Source organism: Pagrus major, chromosome 8, assembly GCF_040436345.1.
Source record: "Pagrus major chromosome 8, Pma_NU_1.0".
In the NCBI taxonomy this organism is placed as follows: Eukaryota; Metazoa; Chordata; class Actinopteri; order Spariformes; family Sparidae; genus Pagrus; species Pagrus major.
This window is the reverse complement of record NC_133222.1, coordinates 20,542,307-20,568,459: the sequence shown is the minus strand read 5'-3', so window position 1 is coordinate 20,568,459 and position 26,153 is coordinate 20,542,307. Positions and strand designations below refer to the sequence as shown.

The 26,153-nt window shown below is 38.4% G+C and overlaps 2 protein-coding genes across 3 annotated transcripts; both read left to right on the top strand.

Moving 5' to 3' along the window:
* The first annotated feature begins 9,663 nt into the window (after positions 1-9,663).
* Positions 9,664-11,807, top strand: LOC141000965 (alpha-1,3-mannosyl-glycoprotein 4-beta-N-acetylglucosaminyltransferase C-like). The gene is made up of 3 exons (XM_073471863.1): positions 9,664-9,798; positions 9,888-10,035; positions 10,642-11,807. The coding sequence occupies exons 1-3, from the start codon at positions 9,664-9,666 to the stop codon at positions 11,805-11,807; spliced, it is 1,449 nt and encodes a 482-aa protein (XP_073327964.1).
* Positions 11,808-16,676: 4,869 nt separating this feature from the next.
* On the top strand, positions 16,677-24,705 carry rnf141 (ring finger protein 141). Of its 2 annotated transcripts, XM_073472765.1 has the most exons (7): positions 16,710-16,750; positions 17,588-17,634; positions 18,311-18,508; positions 19,867-19,975; positions 20,474-20,655; positions 22,064-22,171; positions 22,265-24,705. In XM_073472765.1, exons 3-7 carry the CDS (start codon positions 18,372-18,374, stop codon positions 22,413-22,415), a joined length of 687 nt encoding a protein of 228 aa, XP_073328866.1. In that variant the 5' UTR covers positions 16,710-16,750; positions 17,588-17,634; positions 18,311-18,371; the 3' UTR covers positions 22,416-24,705. The 2 variants fall into 2 exon arrangements, with proteins under 2 accessions (XP_073328865.1, XP_073328866.1); XM_073472764.1 differs by lacking the exon at positions 17,588-17,634 and having other exon boundaries at positions 16,677-16,750.
* Positions 24,706-26,153: the final 1,448 nt, after the last annotated feature.

Genomic DNA, 26,153 nt, shown 5'->3' with positions numbered 1-26,153 from the left:
GCCAAAGGCGGAGCTGTGTTTGTGAGCAGACCGACGCTGAATTTCAAACACAAGCTTTTCTGCTCTGTATGTAAAAAGAGGCTCAATGTGTTTTCTACTAAATTAATGAAACGTCCAACAGTATATCTCCCACTGTCCATTCACACTGCTGGCCTGAATGGCCCTTTGTACAAACTCTGAATATGCAAACGCTGAGGTTCAAAGTTTTTTCTTGAAACAGAAAGCAGAAAGCATCTGATCATCATATGAAATTCATATGAACATATATGTGACAAGTGTTACACCAATCAAGTGCTGGAGTTTTGCATAACTTTAAATAAGATTAAATTCAATACTGTATGAAATGCAACCCTAATACAGATTTTTTTTTTAGTCTTACCTGCTTATATTTCACTTGGTAGTTTGGTAAGAACAAGACAAAGAGTCTACAGTCATGCTATTGGCTTTATAAGGCTGTACTTTTGCGCTAAATGCTAACCTGAGCATGCTGAGCCTTTTCAGTTCAATTCAAAGGGGCTTTATTGACATGGAAATTTTAAGAACAATATTGCCAAACACACTAAAAAGAATAAACAGCTATGCTACGACAGGCCGACACATACACAGTGTCTGAAATAATAATTAGCAAATGTAATTCGATTCATAAGCTAACTTAACAAATTCAGTTTTTATCACAGATCTGCATGTAGTTTGTCCAAGTGGCGTTGCCGTAGCTGTCCAAGATGGCGGACACGCCTGTGCCGAGCCTGCAGGAATAGACCCAGACTTTGAAGCCAGTTTTCATAGTAGTCAAACCGTGTAATTACATCGTCAGGTGATGCACTATGGCCCAAAAAGACTTGACTCGTTTCACTGTCATAACTGGAGCAAGTTGTTCTGATAAAAGTTAGCCAGGCACTAAACCGGAAATTAGCCGGCTCAGGGCGCTGGAAGTCTCTAGTACGAATGCTCTATGGGCAACACAACACGGAAGATTTGAGTATTTTCTTACCCAAGATCCACTGAGCAGCTTTCATAGGAATGAATGGGCCTCCAGTGCTGTGTCCAGATTTAATCTAGCTTCCTTAGCCTGTGCATGCACTCCTCACATATGGTAGTGATGATTTTGTTTACTCTGTTCACCAGCTCTGTTTAGTATGTAAGCAAGCTAACATTTGATTATTAGTGCTAAGCACAACGCACAGCTGAGGCTGATGGGGATGTCATTCATTTTTCAGGTATCTGTTTGACCTGACAATGGCAGTAAACACCAATTAATCAACTAAATATTAAATTCATCCTGAGAGCAATGTGAACGTCTGTCCCAAATTTCATGGCAACCAATCCGAAAGATATTCCACCAAATAAGTAAAAAACTTTTAGTTTAATAAGTCAGTACGATTCATCTTTTGGGCACCATGGATGTTTTCATACTGTAGTTATATTTTTATAGATATCTTGTAGCGACTTCAACGAACAAAGGAGCCGCTGAGAGACTGAGGTTGGGCCTGATTGTATGACGCGCTTCCTAAAAGAAGTCACTGATATCCGAAAATAAGTTTGACTTTTTATTAACGCAAAACAATGATCAACTCATGATAAAGTGCACCAAAGTAATTACAGTGATCAAAGAAAAATAGCGGTCAACAAAAAATACGGCGACCCAGCTCACCCTCTCTCTCACACTGACATGAGAAATGAACAGGTGACTATATTAACTAATATCCCCGCCTATATCATGTGACCCGCTATCCCCCTACTCAATATAACCACATAATAAAATATCATAACCAAAGCAAACACCAAAAGATTACATATCCCTTCACCTTATTACTAATAGAAAAAAAAACACCTACTAATTCATTCATGGCTCCTACATATCTAGTCTGGAACAAAGTGTGTGACTGGCCGACATTGCTCTCCCTAGAGCCATAGTCATTAAGAATGTCTAAGTGTATTTAAATTAAGACTAACTAAAGACCATTTGAACAGCATCAATTTTCCAAATACTGTTTGTATTCAATTATTCACCATAAAAAAATTCTGTACAGCTTAGAAAATCTGTCCCTAATTATGTTTTTCCTTTCATTTTTGCACTTTGTACTTTAGTCAGCCACACGCATAAAAAACTGAAATGCATAAAAAATGAGCCATAAAGAACTCAGCAAAACCTCTGACTGCAAAACAAGTGAACTGACTACTAAAAAAAATGACCCAGATACGAATTTCAATAAAAAGTCAAAAGTCAACTGAACTACAATACTCTTATTCAGTAAAGCCCAACTTCAGTTGCCCTGAGCAAGTTTGAAGCATTTCCTCTTCACTGTCACTTTTCACTGCTTCCCTGCAGCTGTGCTACAGACTAGTGTACACAGTATATACTCTAATAGCCTGTGGATCATGTTTATCTGCTGGCTGTGACAGTCAGCTTCACAGCAGACAAGAAAAAGAGAGCATTTTTGTTGTGTTTTTGTGTTTCGTTCACCATCTTCGAACTTGGAAGCCTGATAAAGAGCAGAGATCACGCTCGTCAAAGATATAATTATCTTAAAAAGATAGAAGCCATAGATCTTATAAGGACATTATTTGGCTTTTAAATGAGTGTGCTGTAATATTTAATATTATTTAGCAGATAGAGGTCTTGGGACTACAAATTTCCAACAATTCGAACTGAAAAGTGTCACTATATTTCCAAATGGTTGTTCTATATTCGACGTTCATGTCTACTAGATGTTGAAGTAGAGCACCTGCATCTCAGGCGAAAACAGAGGGAATGGCCTTGTTGTCTACATTTCCACCCGAACCATAAACAGCCATAACATTGGTCTCATCAAAGTCACCAGACTCCATTGACAAAAGCAGTCATTTTACCTTGCAGATCATCTTGAAACACTAGAATAAAACTAACCAAAACCATCCTGGTTTATCTTCCCACTGTTCCAACAATGACCAACTCCGGTTTGGTTGAAATAATTAATTCACCAAGTTAAGTTACTTGAAAATATTTTGACTCTACACGCTGTTTATCCCCGCTGTACATTAGTAAGGTATTGCTGACTTAAAGATGCTGCTTGAATGTGAAAGCCTTCAGCTGATCGCTTTAAACTGCACACTGCCATCTCGCTTTTACAATGTTGTGTGGGAGGTCACACAGCAGACATGACACAAAAATAATGTCAGCCAGGTCAGTTTATCAGTCAGGCTCTTTGTTTTCTGTGAACTAAAAGACATTTCTCGCCTCTTAATCTCAAAACTACTGCTGCTTTAGTCCCAGAAATATTTTCATATTATCATCATCGGTGTTATAAAATAATCAGATCACCGTAATCAATAATCCCAGTTGCCTACAAATTGCAGCAGCACATTACTCGTGATTAAAGGAGGGTTTAGCCCGAAGCAGACATAATTTTCTCCCTGTGAAGTGTGGCACTGCGTGAGGAGCAGGCCTGCAGTACATGTAAATTGTATCTGGAGTGTATTTACCTTTCAGGTCAAAGACGAACATGAAAGACTTTCGCAGTCCCAGTGGTGGCGACTGTAATGAGGATGGGCTCTCCCTAGCAGTCAGTGCTTTGACCCACATTAGCTCTCTGCCCGAGGCCCGCTGAGGCAGGATAGAGATGGAGAATAATAGCTGGATATAGTGTCTAAGACGCGCATTGTATATTAAATTATATTCACAGAGTTCCACAAGACTGTGTGAAGTTCATAAACTAGAGGGGATTGAAAAAAAAAAACATTAAAAGCCCTTGGCAGAGATTCCCGAGCACATCTCACGACTCTGAAAAAGAACTGAAAGCATCTTACCGCAGAGGCATTATCATATTTTTGTTCAAGTTGCAGTGGACTTTGAACTTTCAAGAAATTTGAAGGAACATCACTCATAATGGATGAGTAGCGTTGCATTAAAATCTCTGCTTTTATTCATACAGGGTGATACACTGAGACAAGACCTTCAGTTTAAAGGTGTCCATACAGAATTAAAAGATAAAACAGCAGCAAAGCATTTGGAAATATGAATTAAGTGTCACAAAAGTAAATAAGAAATAAAAATAAAATTCATAAGAGTTCATAAAAGCACAGATAAAGTGACACATTTGCCTTAAATGATAAACGATACATCTGGCAATATTCTATATTTTTCTCATTGTCATTAAATCCCATGAAAAGACAAAAATCAGTGAACTGATCCCAATGATTGAGTGATACTCTCACCTGCACTATTGATGCTCCTACATACCAATACAGCATCCATATATCTGTCCTTTAGCATATTTACATTTACACTGCTGTCTACACTGTACCTTTCTGACCTACAGTGTAAAAACCATATTCATATCCAGCTGTTTATTCTGATATCTATATTAGCATTACTCGCCTACTGTAACTGCTGCACATGCTTTATACGTCTATGTTAGGGTTAAGACTGTATTTATCTCAGCCTATTCCTTTAAACAAAGTGAATTATATTACAATTCACCCCCTATATAGTTGTCATGAACAGGATAACAAATAACAAAACTAACTATTGAGACCCAAACTATTTTTTTGGTGAACATGTTTATTTCTGCTGTACTGTTGGGTATTTTAAGATGGGGTCCTAGGCTGGAGACACGTTTGCATAAGCACATCCTGTGTCCATTTAAAGTGTGCACATCCTCAGAAATTACTGCTATGCAAAATGCAATACGTACATGAACAGTAGGGGCAGTGTAGGGATCTTATGGGGATGTGACAAGTCATGGGTTAGGAAGCGCGCCAGCAGCAGCACTAATGGTGCGTTTCATTACACTCAGAACCCGGGAAAAAAAAAACGATCTCTTACACGGAAAAGTCCAAGTCGGAAATTCGGGCAAGATCTGCATAGCCCGAGTTCCCTGACATAAACACGGATGACATCACAGCAGTATGGCAGCACACAGTAAACACTTACTTTTTACCTCTTCATCAGTTTTTACTTCATATAGTGTTGTTTGTGAAACGTGCAGTGTTGATCTGTGCTCATCAGACGTCCTTGAGAATATGCGTTATATTCGGACTTACTTGGAACGCACCATAAACCCCTGAGAGGAGCACCAGGCTTTGAAGCCAACTTTCAGACAGTCTGTGTAATAACATCGTCACATAACGCACAGGGGCCCAAAAAGATTTTTTTCCATAGTTTACATTGTGAGAGAAGCGGCTGTAACACGGTTACAGAAAGCTTTTTATGCAATAAGCACACTACATAAAGACCACATTTTAATGCAGTCAGAGATGCCTTTGAATTTGGTTATGCACTAAAATACAAACTGGATTATGGATACATCAGTTTAGACCGAGTTGGCGCAGATAAAAAAAAAACCTCCACATGTGTTTTGGTGCATACTCACCATACTCAAGTATTTAAAGCCATCCTCTTGTACTCAGATTACCGAACACGTCTTCCTTCTTTACAGAGCAAAATCAACACATGGTCAACCTAAAGTAAATTCATTAACTAGTTAAATTCTTCTGAGTTTATTGAGTCAAAGATGTGAGCCAGCTGTCAGATAGATACATCACTGTAGAGTCTCATGACACTTTGTCTCTGCAGCAACAAGTCTCCCATCCATCTTTTTTATGTCTTAATTTATTCAGGGAAGGTTTTTGCTGAGAGAGCAGATCATCTTCCAGCATTCCGTACAGTTACACACATTCCCACTTGGGAGCCTCCCAGTACAACCACCATAGTCTCCTTACTGGTGGAGAATTCTTCCGCTAATACTGACGCAAATGGGGATTAAGAACGGTGCCGAAGGGCACCTTGATGGAAGTTCTTTTAAGCATTACTCATTCATTTTCCACAATCAGACTTTCACAGTGTGTCTAGTTATTGACTCTGAAAGCCTTCAGCCACAAGCTTGTCTCTTTTCACTTTCAATGAGGCTTCAGCACGTCAATTTTCAAAATTACTGTTAAAATCTGAATTTTTTAGCTGTCGGTCTTCATTTAAGAATGTCTTTAATGCGCACTGACAGGGTTGTTGGAATAAATCCATGAATCACACCAGCAACAGACATTTCTAACACGTCTGATGTTGTTTCTGTCTGTTCTGCATCTTGTTGCCCTCGCATCGTGACAACTTTCTCTGATGTGAGGTTTATATCTTAATGGATTGAAAATGTCGATATTGGATTACCCTGTAATACCCTGGATTACGTCTAATGCCAAGACATTAAAGAGGCACTCCATGAATATAACACATTGAGATCAGTTTACTCATCACAAGAAGTACTATTCATCTAGTGAGAAGAGTTATGTCCTTTGTGGCTCTGAAGGAGCTTCTGAAGACTCCCAGTGTCCAGACCTAGATTAGCTAATTGTACATTTTATCACAGAGAACAGCAGAACGCAAGTTGTTGACAGCGTTGATTAGAGTTTCCTGTCTTTAGTTTGAAGTGCTTTTATAGAGTTGAGTAAAGCAGAAAACAGGCCTCTGCCGAAATTGTCACCGTCACCAGGGAGTTCATGGCTTCTCAAATCCAAGGCTGTGTTTTCATGTTACGCAACATCAGAATTATGGAGGGTGTCATGGGATCAGTAAAGCAGAAAATGACTATGGTGCATATTCTTCATGAGGATATCTAAACAAACATGATTGGTACAACTAGTTATCAGGCTGTGGGCGTCATCCATCAAGGGACATTTGTGGGAAGTTGAATATTTCTCAGATTTCCAGATTGTCCACCACTCTGGTCCAAACGGAACTATCTCAACAACTTTTGGTTGGATTGCTGTTAATTTCTCTAACTTTCCATCTAGCACCATGATCAGGTGAAAAACCATAAACTATGGGTCAGGTATGGTTGGTTAGGGACTGGGCCATTTTAAGTTGAAAGAAACATCAGGTCTCTGTGACGCAGAAGGGGAAACAAATCCAAGACCTTTTCAGCTGCAGCTTTAATGTGCAATTCAAATAAGTAGTAACCCCTAATTTAGTCAATGAATGACTGTAGTACTCCAGTGTCGTAGGACAGTTTAACCCGTACCTATAAACATTTCTCCTCAGGCTGTTGTTAAAGCTTGTGTGAATCATAATTCAGCTCCACTTTAAATACTTCCATTCATTTCTTCAAGAAGATTTACCTATAATCCAGGAGAGCTGGGCTCGAACCAATACTAAGTACTGCTGTAATTTCCCCTTTTCTGTGGAATTTACATTTTTAAAACAAAAGATTAGTGAACAGGACAAATCTCCTCTCGTTTTCTGTCCTGGAGAGACTGTCGTTAATGTCTAGTGAAGATAAAACCCTCCTGAGGGACCCATAACATTTTTTATGCCAAAACCCATTGGTATTCCCCTCTACCTGTTATTATTTTACTGGCTCTAATCTCAAATGACTTCACTCGTAGAAATGAGCTCGCTGGGCAACCGTGCTGATAATTTGCCGAGGTAAAAAAAAAGAAAACACAACTTGGCAGAGCAGCATTGTAAACAAAAGCAAATAGACCCAACAAATGGTGCTTATTTATTCATAGACGTACCTTCATTTCCATATAAATGTATGTGACCTATGGGAGACTTGTTTGTTGTGTAGATTTAGTCAGAGAAAGCAAACAAAAATCTAATTTCTTAGCAGTATTTCCACTTGCAGAGAAAGCATGTGGCCATTATTTCGCCTTGTTAGGTATTCTTGCGTATTCTCAATATCTGATTTTGCAGGCTGCTATCTCAAATAATGCTCTCTGTGTGTGTGTGTGTGTGTGTGTGTGTGTGTGTGTGTGTGTGTGTGTGTGTGTGTGTGTGTGTGTGTGTGTGTGTGTGTGTGTGTGTGGAGGAGAAGCTTTTTGTGAGGACTTTCATAATATTGACTCACAGCTGTCATTGTGTTTCCACTTACTCTTGCCGCTGCATCTCTCAGGTGCCACCGTGCAGCTCTTTTGTAACAGAAACGCAAAATGGCTCACTTCTCAGGCAGATGGGAGATGATTTTTTCTGCTAAAATGGAACTCGAGCAATGAATAACACAATGAATAATGAGTTGTTTATTGAGTTGTTGGGTCCAGCGGCAGAGGCACAGGCCTCTGCCGAAATTGTCACCGTCGCCAGGGAGTTCACGGCTTCTCAAATCCAAGGCTGTGTTTTCATGTTACGCAACATCAGAATTATGGAGGGTGTCATGGGATCGGTGCTTTTTTAGATGTAGTGCCAAATAGGACAGATAGTGACCAGGGTAATTCTTTTTACTTTAAAGACTGTCAGCACTATGAGTAAACATCCGGGGCTGGAGGCTTTTGTTTTCTATCCAGAGATGTCGCTGGTGTTTACTGAGTTTTAAACATCATCTGGCTCGTTTGACTGCTGCACACAAACTGAACAGATGACTGACGTTTCCCTTCGTGAGCGGTTAGATTAACGACCGAGATGATCCATTATTAGATCCATTTTGCTTAATCCGATAATAAACCTTGAAATCAGCCTTCTGTATCTCTGTGTCAGTGCTGTTGGTCACATCTGTCACTCTGAGCACCTCATCATAACCCAATTAAAGATGAATATCCATCAGTCTTGCTTTGTGGTTGATACTACAGGGCTGTGAGTACTGAGTATTTTAATAAAAGCCGCACTAGTATCCGTATTTTTATATCAACAATGGATCATGTGAGTTTGTAATGTGAAAGGAATGACTCATAGTGATAAACCAACATTGAAGTATCATCTGACACTGCAGTTTCTCTCAGCTCTGTTGAGCAATTTAGCGTCTTTTTGCTCATTGTTTTTGTTTTACAGACCACAACATTGTTTTGGTCCACTCTCACAGGCCTGATCAGCCCTGTTTCCAGCAAAAAAAGCTCTGATACACCCACTGAACACAACCTGTCCATACGACAAACGACAGACGGGCAAAGATAGCCATTGGCTGGTAGAGGCCTCATTATTTGATTTGTTTACGATTCAACTGTAAACGATTTGAATGCAAGATTCTTGATGCATCTCGATGTATCTCAATATTGTGCCCTGAAGTCCTCCAGAAAATTCCATTACTCCTGCTGACAAATTTGTCCATTTTTTATTCATTCAGTTAAACATTTGCCTCTAAAATGTCAGAAAATAGAGAAAATGTCCCTGAGACATTTTGGATGCTCTGGTGGAAAACTGGTTAAGGCGTACACTGCACCACAAAGTCCTCAGTTCAGTTCCAGCTTTGAACCTTTGTTGCATGTTATACTTGCTTTCTCTCCCCAAGTTTCTCCACTGTAAACTGTCTGGTCAAACCAACCAAAACCCAGAGATATTCAGCTGCATCAATATAAAAAACAAGGAAAGTTGCAAATTCTCATTTGAGAAGCTAAAACTACTGAATTTTTATGCATTTTGACATTATAAAATTACATAAATAATGAGTCTGTTATCAAAACTGTTGTTAATGTGTTTCTCCTAATTAACTAATTGTTTCATTAGTAGTACTATGATACTTTCTTCGCTTCTTTAACCACTTTCTGTTTCAGTAAAAAATCAGTTCTGCTCTGATTAGTGAGGCAATCCTGAGTCATGATTTTTGATTAAATCAGGTGATGAGCTCTTTGTTATTCCAAGCCTTCACCTAATCCTTGATATTCATGTCATTACCCAAATGTCCACAAAGAATAAATTGATTGATTATTTATTCACTTTTTATGACCAAATTTCTGTTTTATCTCTGATGTCCTGCAGCGAGAGGCATGATCCTGAGGCTAATGTGGAAGTCCGTGGACAAGATGAGGTGTTTCAGGAAACGATCCATGTTCCCCTTCCTCGGCTTCCTCATCACCTTCCTGCTCTTTTTCAACCTTTATATGGATGATGGTTATGTGCTGGTAAGTTTTCTCACCTGCAAAAGGCAAAACAACAATTACTGATCGTAGCATTTTGCTTTTACTCAGTGTTCTTGTATTTGTGATTTTAGGAGGCTGAAAAAAGACAGCTGGGAGAGACCCTGATGCATCCTGCCAACTCTGAAAGATACGTCCACACATTCAGAGATCTGTCTAATTTCTCCGGGACTATTAACGTGACTTACCGCTACCTTGCAGGAATTCCTTTGCCACGTAAAAGTAAGTATTTCTACCAAGCTGATAGAACTTTGGCGAATCTTATTTAATCACCCAACAGCGAGAAATATTTTAAAGGACACATAATATGTTCATTTTCAGGTTCATTATTTTATTTTGGGTTACTACCAGAATAGCTTTACATGCTCTAATGCTCAAATAATGCACATGCATGTTTTTTCATACTGTACTACTGTATTCCCCCTCTGTCTGAAACCTTCTGTTTTAGCTCCTGTCTCTTTAAGGCCCCCCCCCTTCCGAATACCCAGTCTCCTCTGATTGTTCCGCTCACACACGCCTGAGCCAGCACAGCTAACAACAACAGAGCAGCTGTGCTAAATTCATTCTTAAAACTAGCTGCTAGGCATAAATTATGCAAATGTGTGACATGGTGACGTAGTGTGATGTCACAAAGTCACAGAATTAAAGGCGAGACTACTGACGAGGCATTTCAGGAGCAGTGTTTTCTGTGGGAGAGAGGAGCTTCTGTTGGTGTGGAATGTTTTAACTTTCAATATACATACAAAACAATCTGAAAAGCATGATACTGTAGGTCTCCTTTAACATTTTGTTTCATCATGAAGTGACTAAAGTGATTTCTGTTCACAGAGTATCTCACCATCGGTTTGTCATCTGTCAAGAGGAAAAAGGGGAATTACCTCCTGGAGACAATCAAATCCATCTTTGATCAGTCCAGTTACGAGGAACTCAAAGAGATTGTGGTTGTGGTCCACCTGGCAGACTTTGATCTGGTCTGGTGTGAGAACCTGGTGCAGGAGATCACCAGGAAGTTTGCTCACCACATCATAGCCGGACGCCTCCTGGTGATCCACACTCCAGAGGAGTACTATCCATCTCTGGATGGGTTGAAAAGGAACTATAACGACCCGGAGGATCGGGTCCGTTTCCGCTCTAAGCAGAATGTGGACTACGCATTCCTCCTAAACTTCTGCACAAACCTCTCTCACTTCTACATGATGTTAGAGGACGATGTGCGCTGCTCCAGGAACTTCCTGACGGCGCTGAAGAAGGTGATCACCTCCAGAGAAGGTTCCTACTGGGTGATGCTGGAGTTCTCCAAGCTGGGCTACATCGGGAAGCTGTACCACTCCAAAGACCTGCCACGTCTGGCTCATTTCCTCCTCATGTTCTACCAGGAAATGCCCTGCGACTGGCTCCTCATACACTTCAGGGGCCTGCTGGCCCAGAAGGACGTGATCCGCTTCAAGCCCTCACTGTTCCAGCACATGGGCTACTACTCTTCTTACAAAGGAGCGGAGAACAAGCTGAAGGACGACGACTTCGAGGAAGATTCCATAGACATTCCTGACAACCCTCCTGCCAGCCTTTACACGAACATTAACGTCTTTGAGAACTACGATGCCACAAAGGCTTACAGCAGTATTGTTGATGAATATTTCTGGGGAAAGCCTCCGTGCACTGGAGATTTCTTTGTCATAATCTTTAATAAATCAACTAAAGTCAGCAGAATAAAAATAGTGACGGGCACAGAGGACAGACAAAATGACATTCTTCACCACGGAGCTCTGGAAGTAGGCCAGAAGTCTGTGGACACTAAACAGGGAAGGCAGTGTTCATCATACATCACGTTAGGAGAGTTTAAAGGTGGCAGCATTGAGGTTACCAACGTGGACCACAAGATCGGCTTCGACATCGAGTGCGTACGAATAGTCGTCACTGCCAATCAGAAAGAGTGGGTCATTATAAGAACTATCAGTTTATGGACCACACAACCTGTCAGTCAGAGTTTTTAAATGATCATCTGTACGTACAGTATTACATTTGGATGCAGTTTCTATAAGTTCATTTTTGGACTACTCCTGAGAAATGTGTGTTTCTGGCATTCAAAGCAATCCATATTTTCTTGGGTTGTTCAGAGATCTGCTGTTTGTTTTCAGTGTGATGTATTAAAATGAGTTATCTGTACGGTATGAAGCCTTTATACTTGTTCTTGTTTTCCTAAAGTGAAAATCTGTATATAAAACTGTTGAAACTCGACTGTTATCTTGTTTTCTTTTGTCAGAGCATGTAAAGGCCTATTTCTTACAGAATCTATGTTTCAAAATGTTCTTCTGTTTCTTAGTTCAGACAACATTTTTAAAGCCTGGCCACAGATGTCTAAAACAGCTGCCTACTAGGGCTGAGATAATAATTTATTAGTAACCCAAACGCTAGAATGAATGTTAGCATTAGTTAGTGCATTTCTGCAAAATAAGTTAAAATGAGTTCAAACTAAACATCTCTTTATGTTGTGATATTATGTTTATTTTGGTTGAATTTTCTGTTTCTCTCTCGTCACAGCGCTGTGCTTATGATCTGGTTAGGTTTAGGCACGAAAACCACTTGGTTAGGGTTAGAAAAACATCATAGTTTCCCTTGAAATACTTGTCTTGGTTGTCACGATCACGGATGGAGTTGATCCGACTTCGCATGAAAGATAGCCAGTTTTGATCACACAGAAATGGCTAGAAATAACTGCAGGTGTCCTTTAAATATCCAGTGGTATGATTCAAACTGCAGCTGGCTGTTTGGCAGCCTTGTTGGTTCTTGTTTGATCATCTTCACCTCCTGATGTGAAAGTCAGTTAAGAAGCTTTATGTGAACACGATGCTGCAAATGTCAACCTGTACGTATTTGTGGTTTATAGAAACATTAACTGCTCACATTATATCCTGGCAGCTGGGCTATTGATTAGTCAACCAAAAGAAAATTAGTTGTAAACTCTTGATAATCGATCCATCCTTTCAGTCATTTTTCAAGCAAGAATGTAAAACATTTGCCTGTTCGAGCTTCTTAAATGTGATGATTTTTGACATTTTATACACCATGATATTAATTGATTAATCATAAGAATAATTGTCAGATTAATCTATAATGAAAACTGCCTTGTGAACTAATCAGGCTATGAATAATGACCAGAAAAGCAGAACATTATGATGTCACAGTGAGGCTGACCTTTAGACACATTTTGTGAGGTCACAGTGACCTTGACCTTTGACCTTTGAGCACCAAAATCTAATCAGTTCATCCTTCAGTCCAAGTGGATGTTTGTCCCAGATTTGAAGAAATAAAATAATTGCTAGTTGCAGCCCTACTGCCCCCAAAATGTTGTAAAATAGAAATACAAACTGAGAAGAAACAGTCGTTCAGTCTCATTATCAGGGTGGCAATTACAGGAAGTCATTCAGCCAGAATCAATCCCTCAATAGTTGCCTTTCGTGCAGTGTTTCTAAGTGTGAAAGTGAATGACGATGGGTTCAGTGCTGCACCAAAGAGCTTTTTCCTGCATCTCAAATTAAATAAGATCTGAAAAGAATAATGAAAGGAAAAAATCAAGGAGGAAAAGTTTTAATGGTTCATTGGACTGTCTTGATGTGATATTCTGTCAGGGGTTGTGAGTAGCTAAGGTACGACTATGAGAAGAACGAGCCTGAGGACCTGCTGATTATATTAAATTGTGAGAATATGCAAAAAGAATTATTTTAATGTCCTTTAATGATCATTAATTTCTTAAATCAAGTGAAAGAAAATCAACCAATTTGTAAAGTAACTTGTTTCTCCATAAAAATGCAACAATCAGCTGGTTTTATATCTTGATTACTTAAAGAGTGTACTCGAAAGGTTTTCCAATAAAATCTTAAGGGAACCTGGAGTTTGCAGCTTGGCCCGTCATCAAACAGCAGAATATTTGTATGTAATTAAGCTTTTAGTTGTCTATATGCAGAATTAGCATGAACCATCCAAGTCTCTGACTTCAGCTTCAGGTTGATATTGTTTGATGTCCTCTCCTGCCATCTGCTGGTATATCACAAAGAAATAACAAAAAGAGACTTATTAATCAGCTTTTGAACCAAGAGAACCGAGAGAATGTGATTAAATGTCCCAGATCTCGGTTTTTAAAGTGTGACAAACCCTCAATCAGAAAAATGTATATAATCATTCACTCAGCTGTTTAGGAGAAGCTGCAACACTGTTTTGCTGTAAATCTCCAGAAATGATTTGCTGACTACAAAACTTCACCAAACTTTCCATGGACATCAAATTAAGCAGATAATGTCTGAATTTGAATTTTTTTGGGTGAACTCCTCCTTTAAGAGATGACAACAAACAGTGGCATTTACTGTACTTGGGTAGCCATCTGGCTTTTGAGCAAAGTCAATTTTATTCATATAGTTTAAAATCACAAATTTGCCTTGAAGGGTTTAATAATCTGTCCATCATACAACAGCCTCTTAGACCCTTGATCAGGAAACCAACCTCCAACAAAACCTATAATTAAAATAAAAAGGGCAGAAACCTGAGAAAGAGCAACAGAGGATAGGTTCCTCTTCTTGAATGAACAGACACACCGCAGATGTGTATGCAGAGTAAACAGAAATAACGGGAAACAAAACGTCAATATTTGGTCACTAGTTAAAGAACAAAAGGAATATGAATCTGAGGAAGATTGTGTCCTTCTCTGGTCTCAGAGAGTTACAGGTGTCGTTTGTGCTGCAGTCTCTTCTCTGTATGAGTCCCCTTCAGGTGTTTTGGTTGCCAGTTTCAGACAGATGGTCTAGCTGCAGATCCAGCCAACCCAAAATGAGTTTTTGAGGGAAAAATAGACTTTCTGCCAGACAACTAAGTTCACCCAACTTCTCTAACTCTGTTACAGTGACATTTCATTTGGATGCATCAGACATTAATCTGGTTTTTATCCTCGTATCAACACCCTGCGCCTTATTTTCAGCGGCCATTTTCTTGTATTTTTCTTCACATTTCAGAGTTTCTTTCTCTTTCACACCTTCTCAATCTTACTGTATATTTTATCCTCCTTATTTTTGTCCCTAGGTGGCATGTTCCGCTCTCCTGCCCTCCAGTCGTATCCAATTTCTCACCTCTTATTTCTCTCCTCATTATATTATTTACCTTCTGTTTTTTTTTACCACCTGCGGCCTCCTGGATCCCCTGCAGCCATATGTAATCTGAATCAGTCTCCCATTATCTTCCCCCAGCAAAAGATAGTGAACTTAATGCACTTCAGTTAAAGTAACATGACATGAAGAAAACCAACCATCACAAAACCATTTTATTTGTATTTATCTCAAAGATGAAGCAGTAGCAGGAAGTTAAAATAAAGACAGTGTTCTAAATAGTAACTACTAATATGATTCTGTTAATGGTTCATAGATTAGATGGCTGGATGATTGAACGCACTTGACAAGAAACATTGCATCAGTTGATCTTATAATGTCATCAAAAGAATAATTTAATTTAAATAATTTGGCCTATCTACTATGACTATTGTTTCAGAATTTAGGATTGAGATCTTTGATAGTAAAATTAATGTAACCTACAACATTAAGGAACATAAACAAAAGAGTATGCGAAAATACAAAATACAGCTCCAAGAAGTGAAAAAATACAATACATTTATTATATTTCAAGTTTAAAAATATAATAAATAAAAAGTGACTTAGTTAAAAAAGTACTGCAAAGACTTTCTGTTTAGTTAGGTAGTTAAATGTTGGTTCTTCAGACAGTCTTGACCTATTTTAATGGTATAATTTGTACAAAACATGAGCATAAATTTCACTTATGTGAAAGAAATAAACCTAATACAGTAATAATCAAATGGCATCTATTATTCATAGACTTGGGGAGTAACTGAATACATGTTACAGGATTATGTAATTAGGATACAAAAAAGGTAACTGTATTCCAGAAAATAACATATATTTAGATGACAGATAAATTTAGTAAAAAAAGGGGGATTAACTAACAGGATTACAATTTCAAAATAAAGAATGTTATACTACATGTGCACACATGACAACACTTCACAAGTCTCACACTTCACTCTGGCCTTTTAATATTCCTTTTTTCTGGTCTTTTTTTGTAATGGAAAGTGATCGAGATAGATTGTGATACTTGGATTACGTAACTAACTGCATTTTTAACAGGTAATTAGTAATTGTATCAGAATACGTTTTTAAAGTAACCCTCCCAACCCTGCTTATTTGTTGGGAAGATCTAAGCAACCAAGTCTTGTACGCTGTAACCAAAATCACCTAAATATTTAGGCCTATTTAAATCTTTACAAAATTTCAGCAAATTCCTCCACAATAGGTAGAGTGACATTTTTTAAATCTTAAACTTCCTTTATTACTGAATCATCAAAAATGCATAGTCTACAACAGATGGAATACAATTACAAAAAGTAATATGGAAAACAAGCAAAATGGAAAAAAGGGGTGTAATTATATATTTAAATTAAAGAGGTTTGTAAGGCATTGTAGATGACCACAGTCCAAATTTGTCAGTCTTAGCAGTGTCAAAGATTCATTGCATGCTTGAATTAGTGAATATTGGGTTTGCATATAAAGATATAAAATTCACCATATAAAATGAGAAGACTCAAAATAATAATAATAATAATAATAATAATAATAATAATAATAATAATAATAATAATAATAATAATAATAATAATAATAATAATAATAATATGGCCTCTGCCTTGATCGTTTGTCTCATAAAAAATAAAATCTCTTTTCTGTAAATGAACACATGACACATCAGAAACTGTAAAGTGAAACTATGCGACTCGCTTTGACGTCATCAAACGGCGACCGTGTTGTGTCAATACAAACAACTGTCCAGCGAAGCTAGTGGTGAAGTTTGGACCCCAACTCCTGCCTCTGAATTTGAGTGACTGGTAAGAAAATAAGCTTCCTTTTCTCACACCACAACAGGTAATCATATTTATCTCTGTTGTGTTTCGAACGGTTTTGTCTTTCTCAATCGTGGCTTGTTGAATGGGAATGTGAAGAAATGCTGCTCCTCGTTAGCAAACTGCTGTCAAGAAGTGACGCTGTTGCTAAGATTAGCAAGTCGTGTTTGAATTGAGGTTCATTGGTGACTTGGACCTAAAATGGTGGTGTCTTAAATGAGCCACTGAAGTGTTTTCAATACTAGAACGCTGTTGCCATTTGTGACGGTGACAGATAAAATATCTATCATCCGTACTGTTAGCTTCAGTTATTACATAATGCTAATTTAGCTAATTATGTTGAGGAGCAGTCCTGTGTACGTTAAGATTTTGGTTGCTTAGTTGCGCTTTTAACGATTCAATTTCAAACAATTGTTGTTGTTTTTTGGGAGATATGATGTCTCATCGCTGTAGAAATTAACGGTCAGCTGCAACAGGAAGTAATAGTTTAGTTAACGTTAGCAGATGTGACAGGATGTGTGTTTTAGACGATAGCTACTTTTACTTTCGCTGAATTGGCACTTCAGCAGCTGTCTCAGTTAAGTTGATCTGTGTACTTTAGTCTGAGGCTGGCTTTAAGAGGTTTTGCTCGGACACTAGGGCTCCAGTTGGGTCTCTTAATGCTTCACAGTGGCATTTTAGCCCAGTGGTTCTCAGAGTGTGGTCGACAGCATAAAGAGGAATCATTTATTTTCACTATAACTCCATTCATAAGTAACATAATGACAGGACACATGAACAAAAAAAGCAAAACATGTATTTATTTACTTTTCATTTTACCAGGAAGTCCCATTGAGATCAAGATCTTTTACAAGAGAGACCTGGCCAAGGTAGCCTCTGCACAAAATCAGAACATAATTAAATACAACATATTAAACATGATATACAAATATCACAATAAAACAGAACATCAGCTACTCAAACACAGTAGCCTCTCTAGAAAAACAACATGCCTGCTTCACTACATTCTTAATGATGCCCTGAAATTCATCAATGGATGTAAATGTGTCTTTTGACTGAATGGGTCAAATCCCTGCAGCCACCTTCCAAAATCTCAAAGAAAAAAAATCTTACAGTATATTCAAATATTTAGCAATCAAATATGGGTGTCCACATACCTTAGGTCATGTAGTGTATAATGAAGTTACAAGGCAACATAATTGTTCTATTAATTATAAGTCCGGTTTATTAATTTGAAAAATGTGATGCATATGCAATCTGGTTCACATTTGTGTGAGAGGGCCTTCATGACCTCTAGTGGCATTTGGACCATTGCTACAAGACACATCAACAGTGTCTAGGCTAAACCACAGCTTCTGATGAGGGAGCAGTCAGGTTTATGATACTATCTTCTGGCATGGATCCATACCTTTCAGTCATGGCAGACATCTCAGATGTTTTCAGAGGTTGAAAGAGAATTATGAATGAGTACAGGCTAGATTGTCCCAGAGAAAGAAAGATAAACTGTCACATATAAACAAACTGTTTTTCTCAATTTCCCACCAGGCTCTGCAGAACTGAATGAGCCTTTTGCCAGTGCTGTTTTGTAAGTGCTGCTGCTGTCAGGATGGGCCAGCAGCTCTCAGGTCAGGCGGTGGTGAACCATCTGCCTGAGAAGCTGGTGAAACACGCCGGACTGGTGCGTGACAGCGGCTACCTTACCTACGAGGAGTTTCTGGCAAGAGTGGCTGAACTTAACGATGTGTAAGTCAAAGTCTGTTCAGGACACATACTGTAGCTGTTCAAGAACATTTAAGTCTCCATCAATAGATTTTCATTTGTGCAAACATGCCGCCATTTTTTTCCAGCTGCTTTACGGTAGTGTAGGGGCAGTAGAATTAACAAGTTTGCCTTGGAACAAAACAGATTGAACCAACTGGCTCTGAGGAATGTTGACTTAGGGTACTTAACTAAGAATTCCTGAATGCGATGGATGAACCAATTTATTAGCCGACATTCAACTTGTTGACTGCTATCAGCCAATTGGCAAGCAAGATGACAGTCAGTGATGGCAGTAGTTGGTGCTTATCTGTTGTGTCGCATCACATTTTTGCTGCACATTCGTGAGCTACTGGTTGACTGGGACTGGAATCGGCCAGTTTTCAGCATGACCGGCCATGATCAGCTGGTCAGTATTAGATATGCGATTCTATGCCGGCCACATATACACACATGCTGCATGAAGATAAGGATACATTGTCTGAACCATAGCAGCAAACTTTTTATTATGCTCACATTTCAGTTGCTTATAAGAGGAAGCTAAAACTCACAGAGACATTTCAGCAACAGGTTCCTAAAATAGATTACAACGTTTATTTTAGTTAGTTATTTCATAGTCAGTGTTTTATTACAAACATACAATTGGGTTTTCCATTAAAAAAAAGGTCACAAATATGTTTGTGTATGCTGTTAATTATTGTTGTTATACAGAAAGAAAATCGGAATCAACCGGTCAGACTTTTAAAATATTTGAAATCTGAGTCGGCCAAGAAAATTGCAATCAGTGCATCTGTAGCTATCAGCCAAATTGTTATTTTAAGCATTGGTATCAGCCCAGAATTTCACAATCTCTGCATCCCTACTGAATGCTATGTATTTTTAACTGATTTTCTTTTTGGCTCCCAGTGTAGACTGTTCTGATTGAGACCTCTGCACAGCTAGCAGTACTCAGTACTCAGTACTATTTCCACCATGTAGGATTTGGCCCATTTCACTCCCCAGCATTAGGCCTAGCCTCTGCCAACTTAATTTTAGCTTATTAGCTCTCAGAGACAGTAACTGAGAAGCAGGATAACATGGTTAAAGTATTCCTAGTTGTGACAAAAGAAAGTCAGAATAATATCATGAAATGACACAGTCATTAGCATCTAAAAATGCAGCTATCATTGCAGAGTGCACACTAAAAACAACAAACAGCAGTTTTGGCCATCATTCGACATGGATACTTTGTGTGTGTTTGCATGTGTAGCTGTGTTCACCTGTATACTGCTTTAGCACACGGCAGTAAAAACGATGCAGAATGCTTTACAGAGTCTCTTTCTCTTCTGCTGGATCTCTCTCAGTACGGCCAAGCTAGCTGCTGGGCAGCCGAAGCACCTGCTGTTTGAGGTGCAGCCAGGATCCGACGCCTCAGCTTTGTGGAAGGTGGCTGTCAGGATCCTCTGTACCAAGGTGAGACCAAAGAACCTTTTGCACACTCATCACATGCCAAGAAGAGCATCTGCCCACAGCTTTGATTTAGTGTTAGAGTGTGAGAGTGACAGAAAGATAGATGCAGATGGAGAAAATGAGCCTGTACTTTGTGTTTACGTGCAGGGGTAAATGTGGAAAGGATATTATTGGGTAGATTTGGTTATCTTTATTATGGTTACATTAGTTTATCCCTTTGGAGATAGTCTGACTTACTGGATGTAGACTGTTGGTATAAAGTATGTCATTGGGCACTTATTTCCCCTTTCTTTCTGCTGTTTGTGTGTACTGTTTTCGAAATCTCCATTGCTACATGAAAATCATCAAATTTAAAGATTCAGACACCTGTGCTGACTGTTAAAAATACACACTTGTTAAACCCAACTATTTTCGAACTGTGTAGGATTGTGACTGCATGTCATACAGAATACCATACCAGTGTGTTGTTTGAGTCATGTGGTTGCCTTTGCCTCTGCCCAGATCAACAAAGAGAATGGCATGGTGGAAGCATCACGCATCATGAACCTGTACCAGTTCATCCAGCTGTACCGTGACATCACCAGCCAGGCTGCCGGGGTTCTCGCTGCAGAGGGCGCCACCGAGGGCCCGTCTGCCCCACTCCCCTCCACTGACTCCTGCCAGGCCAGCATGTGGATGGGCAGGTAGGCGAACCTGAAATAGTCCCTCAAACAAAGAGCCTACAACTAAGGAAGTTATCTTAAGGAAGAATTTCAGTTGGAAAGTCACAGTTTCATTTACATATAATGTTTCACATAAAAGACCCTTTGTGTGTACATTATACTTCAGCCCTTGTCTTTCACACTACTGTACTTTAACACTACTACTGTCTCCTGAAAGGCAAAAAAAAGGAAAAATGTAATGAGCATCCATACAAGATACAAAATTAATTTATTAGTTACAATGTAAGTTGTAGTCCTTTTATGCTACTGACAACATAAAATTACATACAAGATCAAATAAATAGCAAGACATAAAAATAAAAACATTGATTTGTGATTGAGTGTGAAGGATGAGTTAAGGAGTCTCACAGCCTGAGGAAAGAAGCTGCTCTGTGGTCTGATGGTACAGCAGTGGACACTTTATATTGCTTGCCAGATGGCCCAGCATGAACAAATAGAGCCGGTCAAGTATTTTTCCAGTATTTTTATTCATTAGATTACCCTTTGTAATTTGAAATGGGTTGCTCATAATGGCACAAATATATCTCTTAGCTTTAGCTCATTTTATCCAGGTCATTTACAGCAGCAACTGACGAACTGCTTAGCACAAAACAGCAGATAATGTTTACGTCCAGCTGGAGAACTTACTGGAGTATTTAGCATCTAAAGAGCCAGATATTTGGTAAATAGGAAGATGAGACATTTCTCCAAAATGCTTTATAATTTGCCCCACACCAATGGCAGCAGCTACCTTACAAGGTGCTGGCCTGACCATCATGATCAATTTGGGGTTCAATGTCTTTGCCTGGGACTCTTTGAAATGTGGACAGATGGAGCTGGGAATCAAACTGCTGACTTGATTGAATATTCGACTTATAGTCATTCCACAACTCCATATAAATGATGATAATGTTGCTGTTTGTCTTCTGCACGTGTGACAATGAAACACATTTTCCATTACAAATATGGATGATAATGTGTATGTCACTGTTATGCTTTCACTTTAAGTTAAGTTTTCAGAATCAATTAATGCAGTTTGGAGTTTTATTCCTGCTCACCACCTGTGTCAGTACTAGAAATGAGTTATTAAATGTCTCACAGGCTGTTTAAATGATGGACTTTGCATCCTATTTTGCAGTGGAATTACTTTTTATCCCCCTGCATGAATTCCCATCAATAAGAGGAGCTGAGGGGATTATTTTTTAAATTTTCATGCATTTTTATGACAGAAGGATATTTTTCTCAGGCAGATCTTTTTATTACATGCGATCAAGACTTATCCAACATCAGGCATTTCAATCAAAACATGATTTTGATATTTTAAATCTGTTCCCCTATCCTTAGAAAATAAGTAAAACTTTACCTGTTTTCTGTTTGTGTGTCTGTGCAGAGTGAAGCAGCTGACTGACGAGGAGGAGTGTTGTATCTGCATGGACGGAAAGGCTGACCTCATTCTGCCCTGCGCACACAGCTTCTGTCAGAAGTGCATTGATAAATGGTGAGTTGATGGATCAAGCTTGAATAATCCAGTAATTCTTTTGTCACACAAAAGTGTTTGATGATTATTACACACTCCCTTCTGTTTCCGCAGGAGTGGGCAGAGCCGAAACTGTCCGATATGCCGCCTGCAGGTGACTGCTGCCAATGAATCGTGGGTACTGTCTGATATCCCCACAGAGGACGACATAGCTGGCTACATCCTCAACTTGGCTGACGAGGCGGGCCACCCACACAGGCCTTAACACACCGCACACTGAGCCAATTAGACGACAAGGGAAATCGACCCGTACCAAGTAGACTTTACATGTTGCAACACAAAATGTCACTTTCACTGAGGAGGAGATTTTTCTTTTTTCCTACAAAGCTCACACTGCAGAAGAAACCAGCAGGGTGTCCTGCTCCTAAGGGGGCTTAGTGATTGGGTTGGAAAAAGAAGCCTTGTTTCTGTCAAGTCCTAAAAATCCCAGGATGCTCTTTGTAACCCAAGTGTTGTAAATGTGGTGCTTTATGGGAACTGTGTGTAAATTATACCTTCAGTATATGTATTATGTTATAACTAATTATAATATATTGATTTAACACACAGAATAACCAGAAGTACAGTCAGGCCAGTTTATCAACATGGGAGAAAAGGATCCAAGTTGAAGTTGCGTTTCATATTAGTATGAACAAGACTTAGCAGAGACAGACGAGGGGAGCTGAGGTCAACCCTCATATCCAGAGAGGGTTGTTGAATGTCTCATATATTCATAATCATACAAATTTAAATTAAGTTCGACATTTTGGGATTTTAACTTATTTGCTTTCTGGGGGAGAGTTAGATAAAAAGATCAATACCACTTTTACATCTGTTTGTGAACTGTAAGACGACAACCACCAGCTGGTTAGCTTAATTTAGCACAAAGACCCGAAACGGGGGAAACGGCTAGTCGTGCTCTGTCCAAATGTTCCAAAAATTAATCTGCCAGCACCTTTTAAAGCTCACTAATTAACTTTATATGTTTGTTTTTAGGTTTTGGTTCTGCTACGGTCCAAACGATGGAGATATAATGTGTCAATCAGTGAGCTCTAGAGGTACTTTTAGACAGTCTCAGGCTAGACGTTTCCCTCTGCTTCCACTATAAGCTTGGGTCCCAAAATGTCGACTTCTGCTTCAAGTGCACAGACTTTCTGGTCGAACTTTAAAAGCAAATTTATTTTCCACATGTAAAGCTGTTCTGTAGGCTGTGCAATGTAACCCTGCATGTTAATATCCCACATGACATGCCTTATAAGCTGTGTTATGTGAACCTTTTTAAGTACTGATGTTCTGATGCAGCTCAGAACCTGACATAGAGGCTTTTGGGTGTACAGACAGGACTAAATAGTTTTATATGATTTTAATGACATGGCTTCATGCAGTGTCTTCTTCACTGTTGGAAATAACCACTATTTGTCATCTATGCTGTTCTCATCTTTTTACTTATAGATATTTTTTTAATTCACCATAATTTTATGAGGTTATTTTTATCTGATTGCTGTGTAAGTACTGTAGTTTACACTCCAAAAACAGCCGGTCTTGTCTTTGCTTTGCTTTGTTTTTTCATGCCTATTACTAAAAATAACTGATTTATGGAGATAGGCAGCTTTTCAGTTACAAATGAACTCTTGTAGAATTAAAGTAGAATTTAAAACCACAATTTAGTTTATTTAGTTTACTTTAAGTATTTCTGGTCTGGTTTCCAGATCACATGAATCATAGGCAGCACTATAAGTTAAAGAGTATGTGGTTGTGATTTATGAGGTCTGGATCCATGCTGAAGTATTTCAGAAAATGTGAAAATGCATTGTTTTCATTTTCATTAGACTGTTAAATTTCTATTTTACCGAAATCTATTGCATTATTTAAAGTTTCAAAGATATGGAATGCTAATATAGCATTTTTTTGTGGCTTTATAATCAGTTTTGCGTTTGATCACAGAATAATTTTACAGCTTTTTTCCAAATATGAGACAGTAAACTCCACAGTTATGTAAGCCTTTTTGTTTCCTGAATAGACATTTGATTTATGTTCAATTAATATAGCATAAACATGTGAATTTTTTATTTGACCAAAGGTAATTTTTGGTTTTTGATGCTGAAGAATCGCACTTTGAAACTTCACTGTAGCTTTCTTGGTGTTTGTCCACGACCACTTCTGTGGTGGAACATATTATTTGATGCTGCAATTATCTGGCTGCAGCAGAAGGAAACTGTCATCACTAACTTTAAACTAAATATTAAACTCTGACCTAGTGGCCACATCGCTGCGTGGTCCATTCAAAATGTATAAAGTTGTAATATTAGCCTATAATTATATTTAATATGTAAAGAGAATGAGAAAATGTTCAATTTGGTTCCGAGGCCACTTCCCATGGTATATTACTATAAAAGCATCTGAATCTACATATGCACATTGTAAGTTAATGTACTGAATGGAAGGAGGTGTAATAAAAATGAATTGACCCTTAATGTATTATCCTTAATAAAGAGATACTCACTTTTTGCACTTTATGTCTTTGTCTTATGTTGGATTGATTTCCAAATGTCTTTCATATCTTGAATTTATTTAAATCAAGTTTTATTACTGATCATAAAGAAAAACATTTATCCCTCTGTCATGCATCAACAATGTTACATTAAAGCTATGTACTATGAAGTTATTTGTTTTTTATTTGTATGTGTTAATTTCATTTGAGCGCAGTACTGTATTACTGCATTTCAATACCTTCATACCGACTTGGCCTTTTTCTGAAAATTATGATTAAAATATCTCATTAAATTGGTCAAATGTAGCACACATAGTTTGATTCCTAATATGTAATTCCATTTAATATATTTAAATGTTTAATATTAGCTTCCATTTCTGACCCAGTGGCTGCAAGGCAATACAACAAATTATTTATTTACACTGGATGAAGAGGACAGCATTTCATATTGAACTTCTTTTAAATTGCTTCTTAAAACACACTTTTATAGACTTGCTTTTATGTGAAGGCACCTTTTTTAACAGAATTTTCATCTTTTCAGCTTTCATTCCTTTTACTGGAATGATGGGGATGAAGTCTATTTATGTGTTTTTAATGATGTGATCTTGTGATGTTTTTGTACGGAAGCCCTAAAGGGCCATGCATTAATACATTTTATTTCCTCCGTTTTCCCATGATAACAAGTTAATTTCATTTGTATTCTCGAGATCTCGAGTTATTATCTCGAAATAACAACTGCCGTTTTCCCGAGATAACGGGATAATTTTCTCGAGATAATGAAACTTTGTTTTCCCAAGATAACGATATAATTAATTTGAGATCTCGAGATAATGACTGTGATATGATAGGCTTGAGATTATGGAGACGCCCGGGACCTTGTAGCTGGTCAGCTATGTAGTAAACGACGACATCAGGCTCACTTAGATTGCGGCGCCGATATAGCTGAAGCCTTGCTAACTGTCTTTTTAGATTACGCACACTAATGTGTATATTATCTGTAATAGCAAGGCATAATGCTATTTCAGCCTGTGTCAGGCCTTGATTGAAAAGATATGTGACGTGGTGATCGATATGCTCCTGCTCCTCTGACATTGCTACACTGAATGATGTTTCCTGCAATGATTTAATATACTACACTATCATTTTGTTATCTCGAGATCTCGAGAAAATTATCCTGTTATCTTGGGAAAATGGCAGTTGTTATTTCGAGATAATAACTTGAGATCTCGAGAAAACAAATGAAATTAACTCATTATCATGGGAAAACGGTGGAAATAAAATGTATGAATGCATGGCCCTTTAGGGCTTCCATATTCTCAAGATCTTGAATTAACTATATCGTTATCTCGGGAAAACAAAGTTTCGTTATCTCGAGAAAATTATTCCGTTGTTTCGGGAAAATGGCAGTTGTTATTTCGAGATAATAACTTGAGATCTCGAGAAAACAAATGAAATTAACTCATTATCATGGGA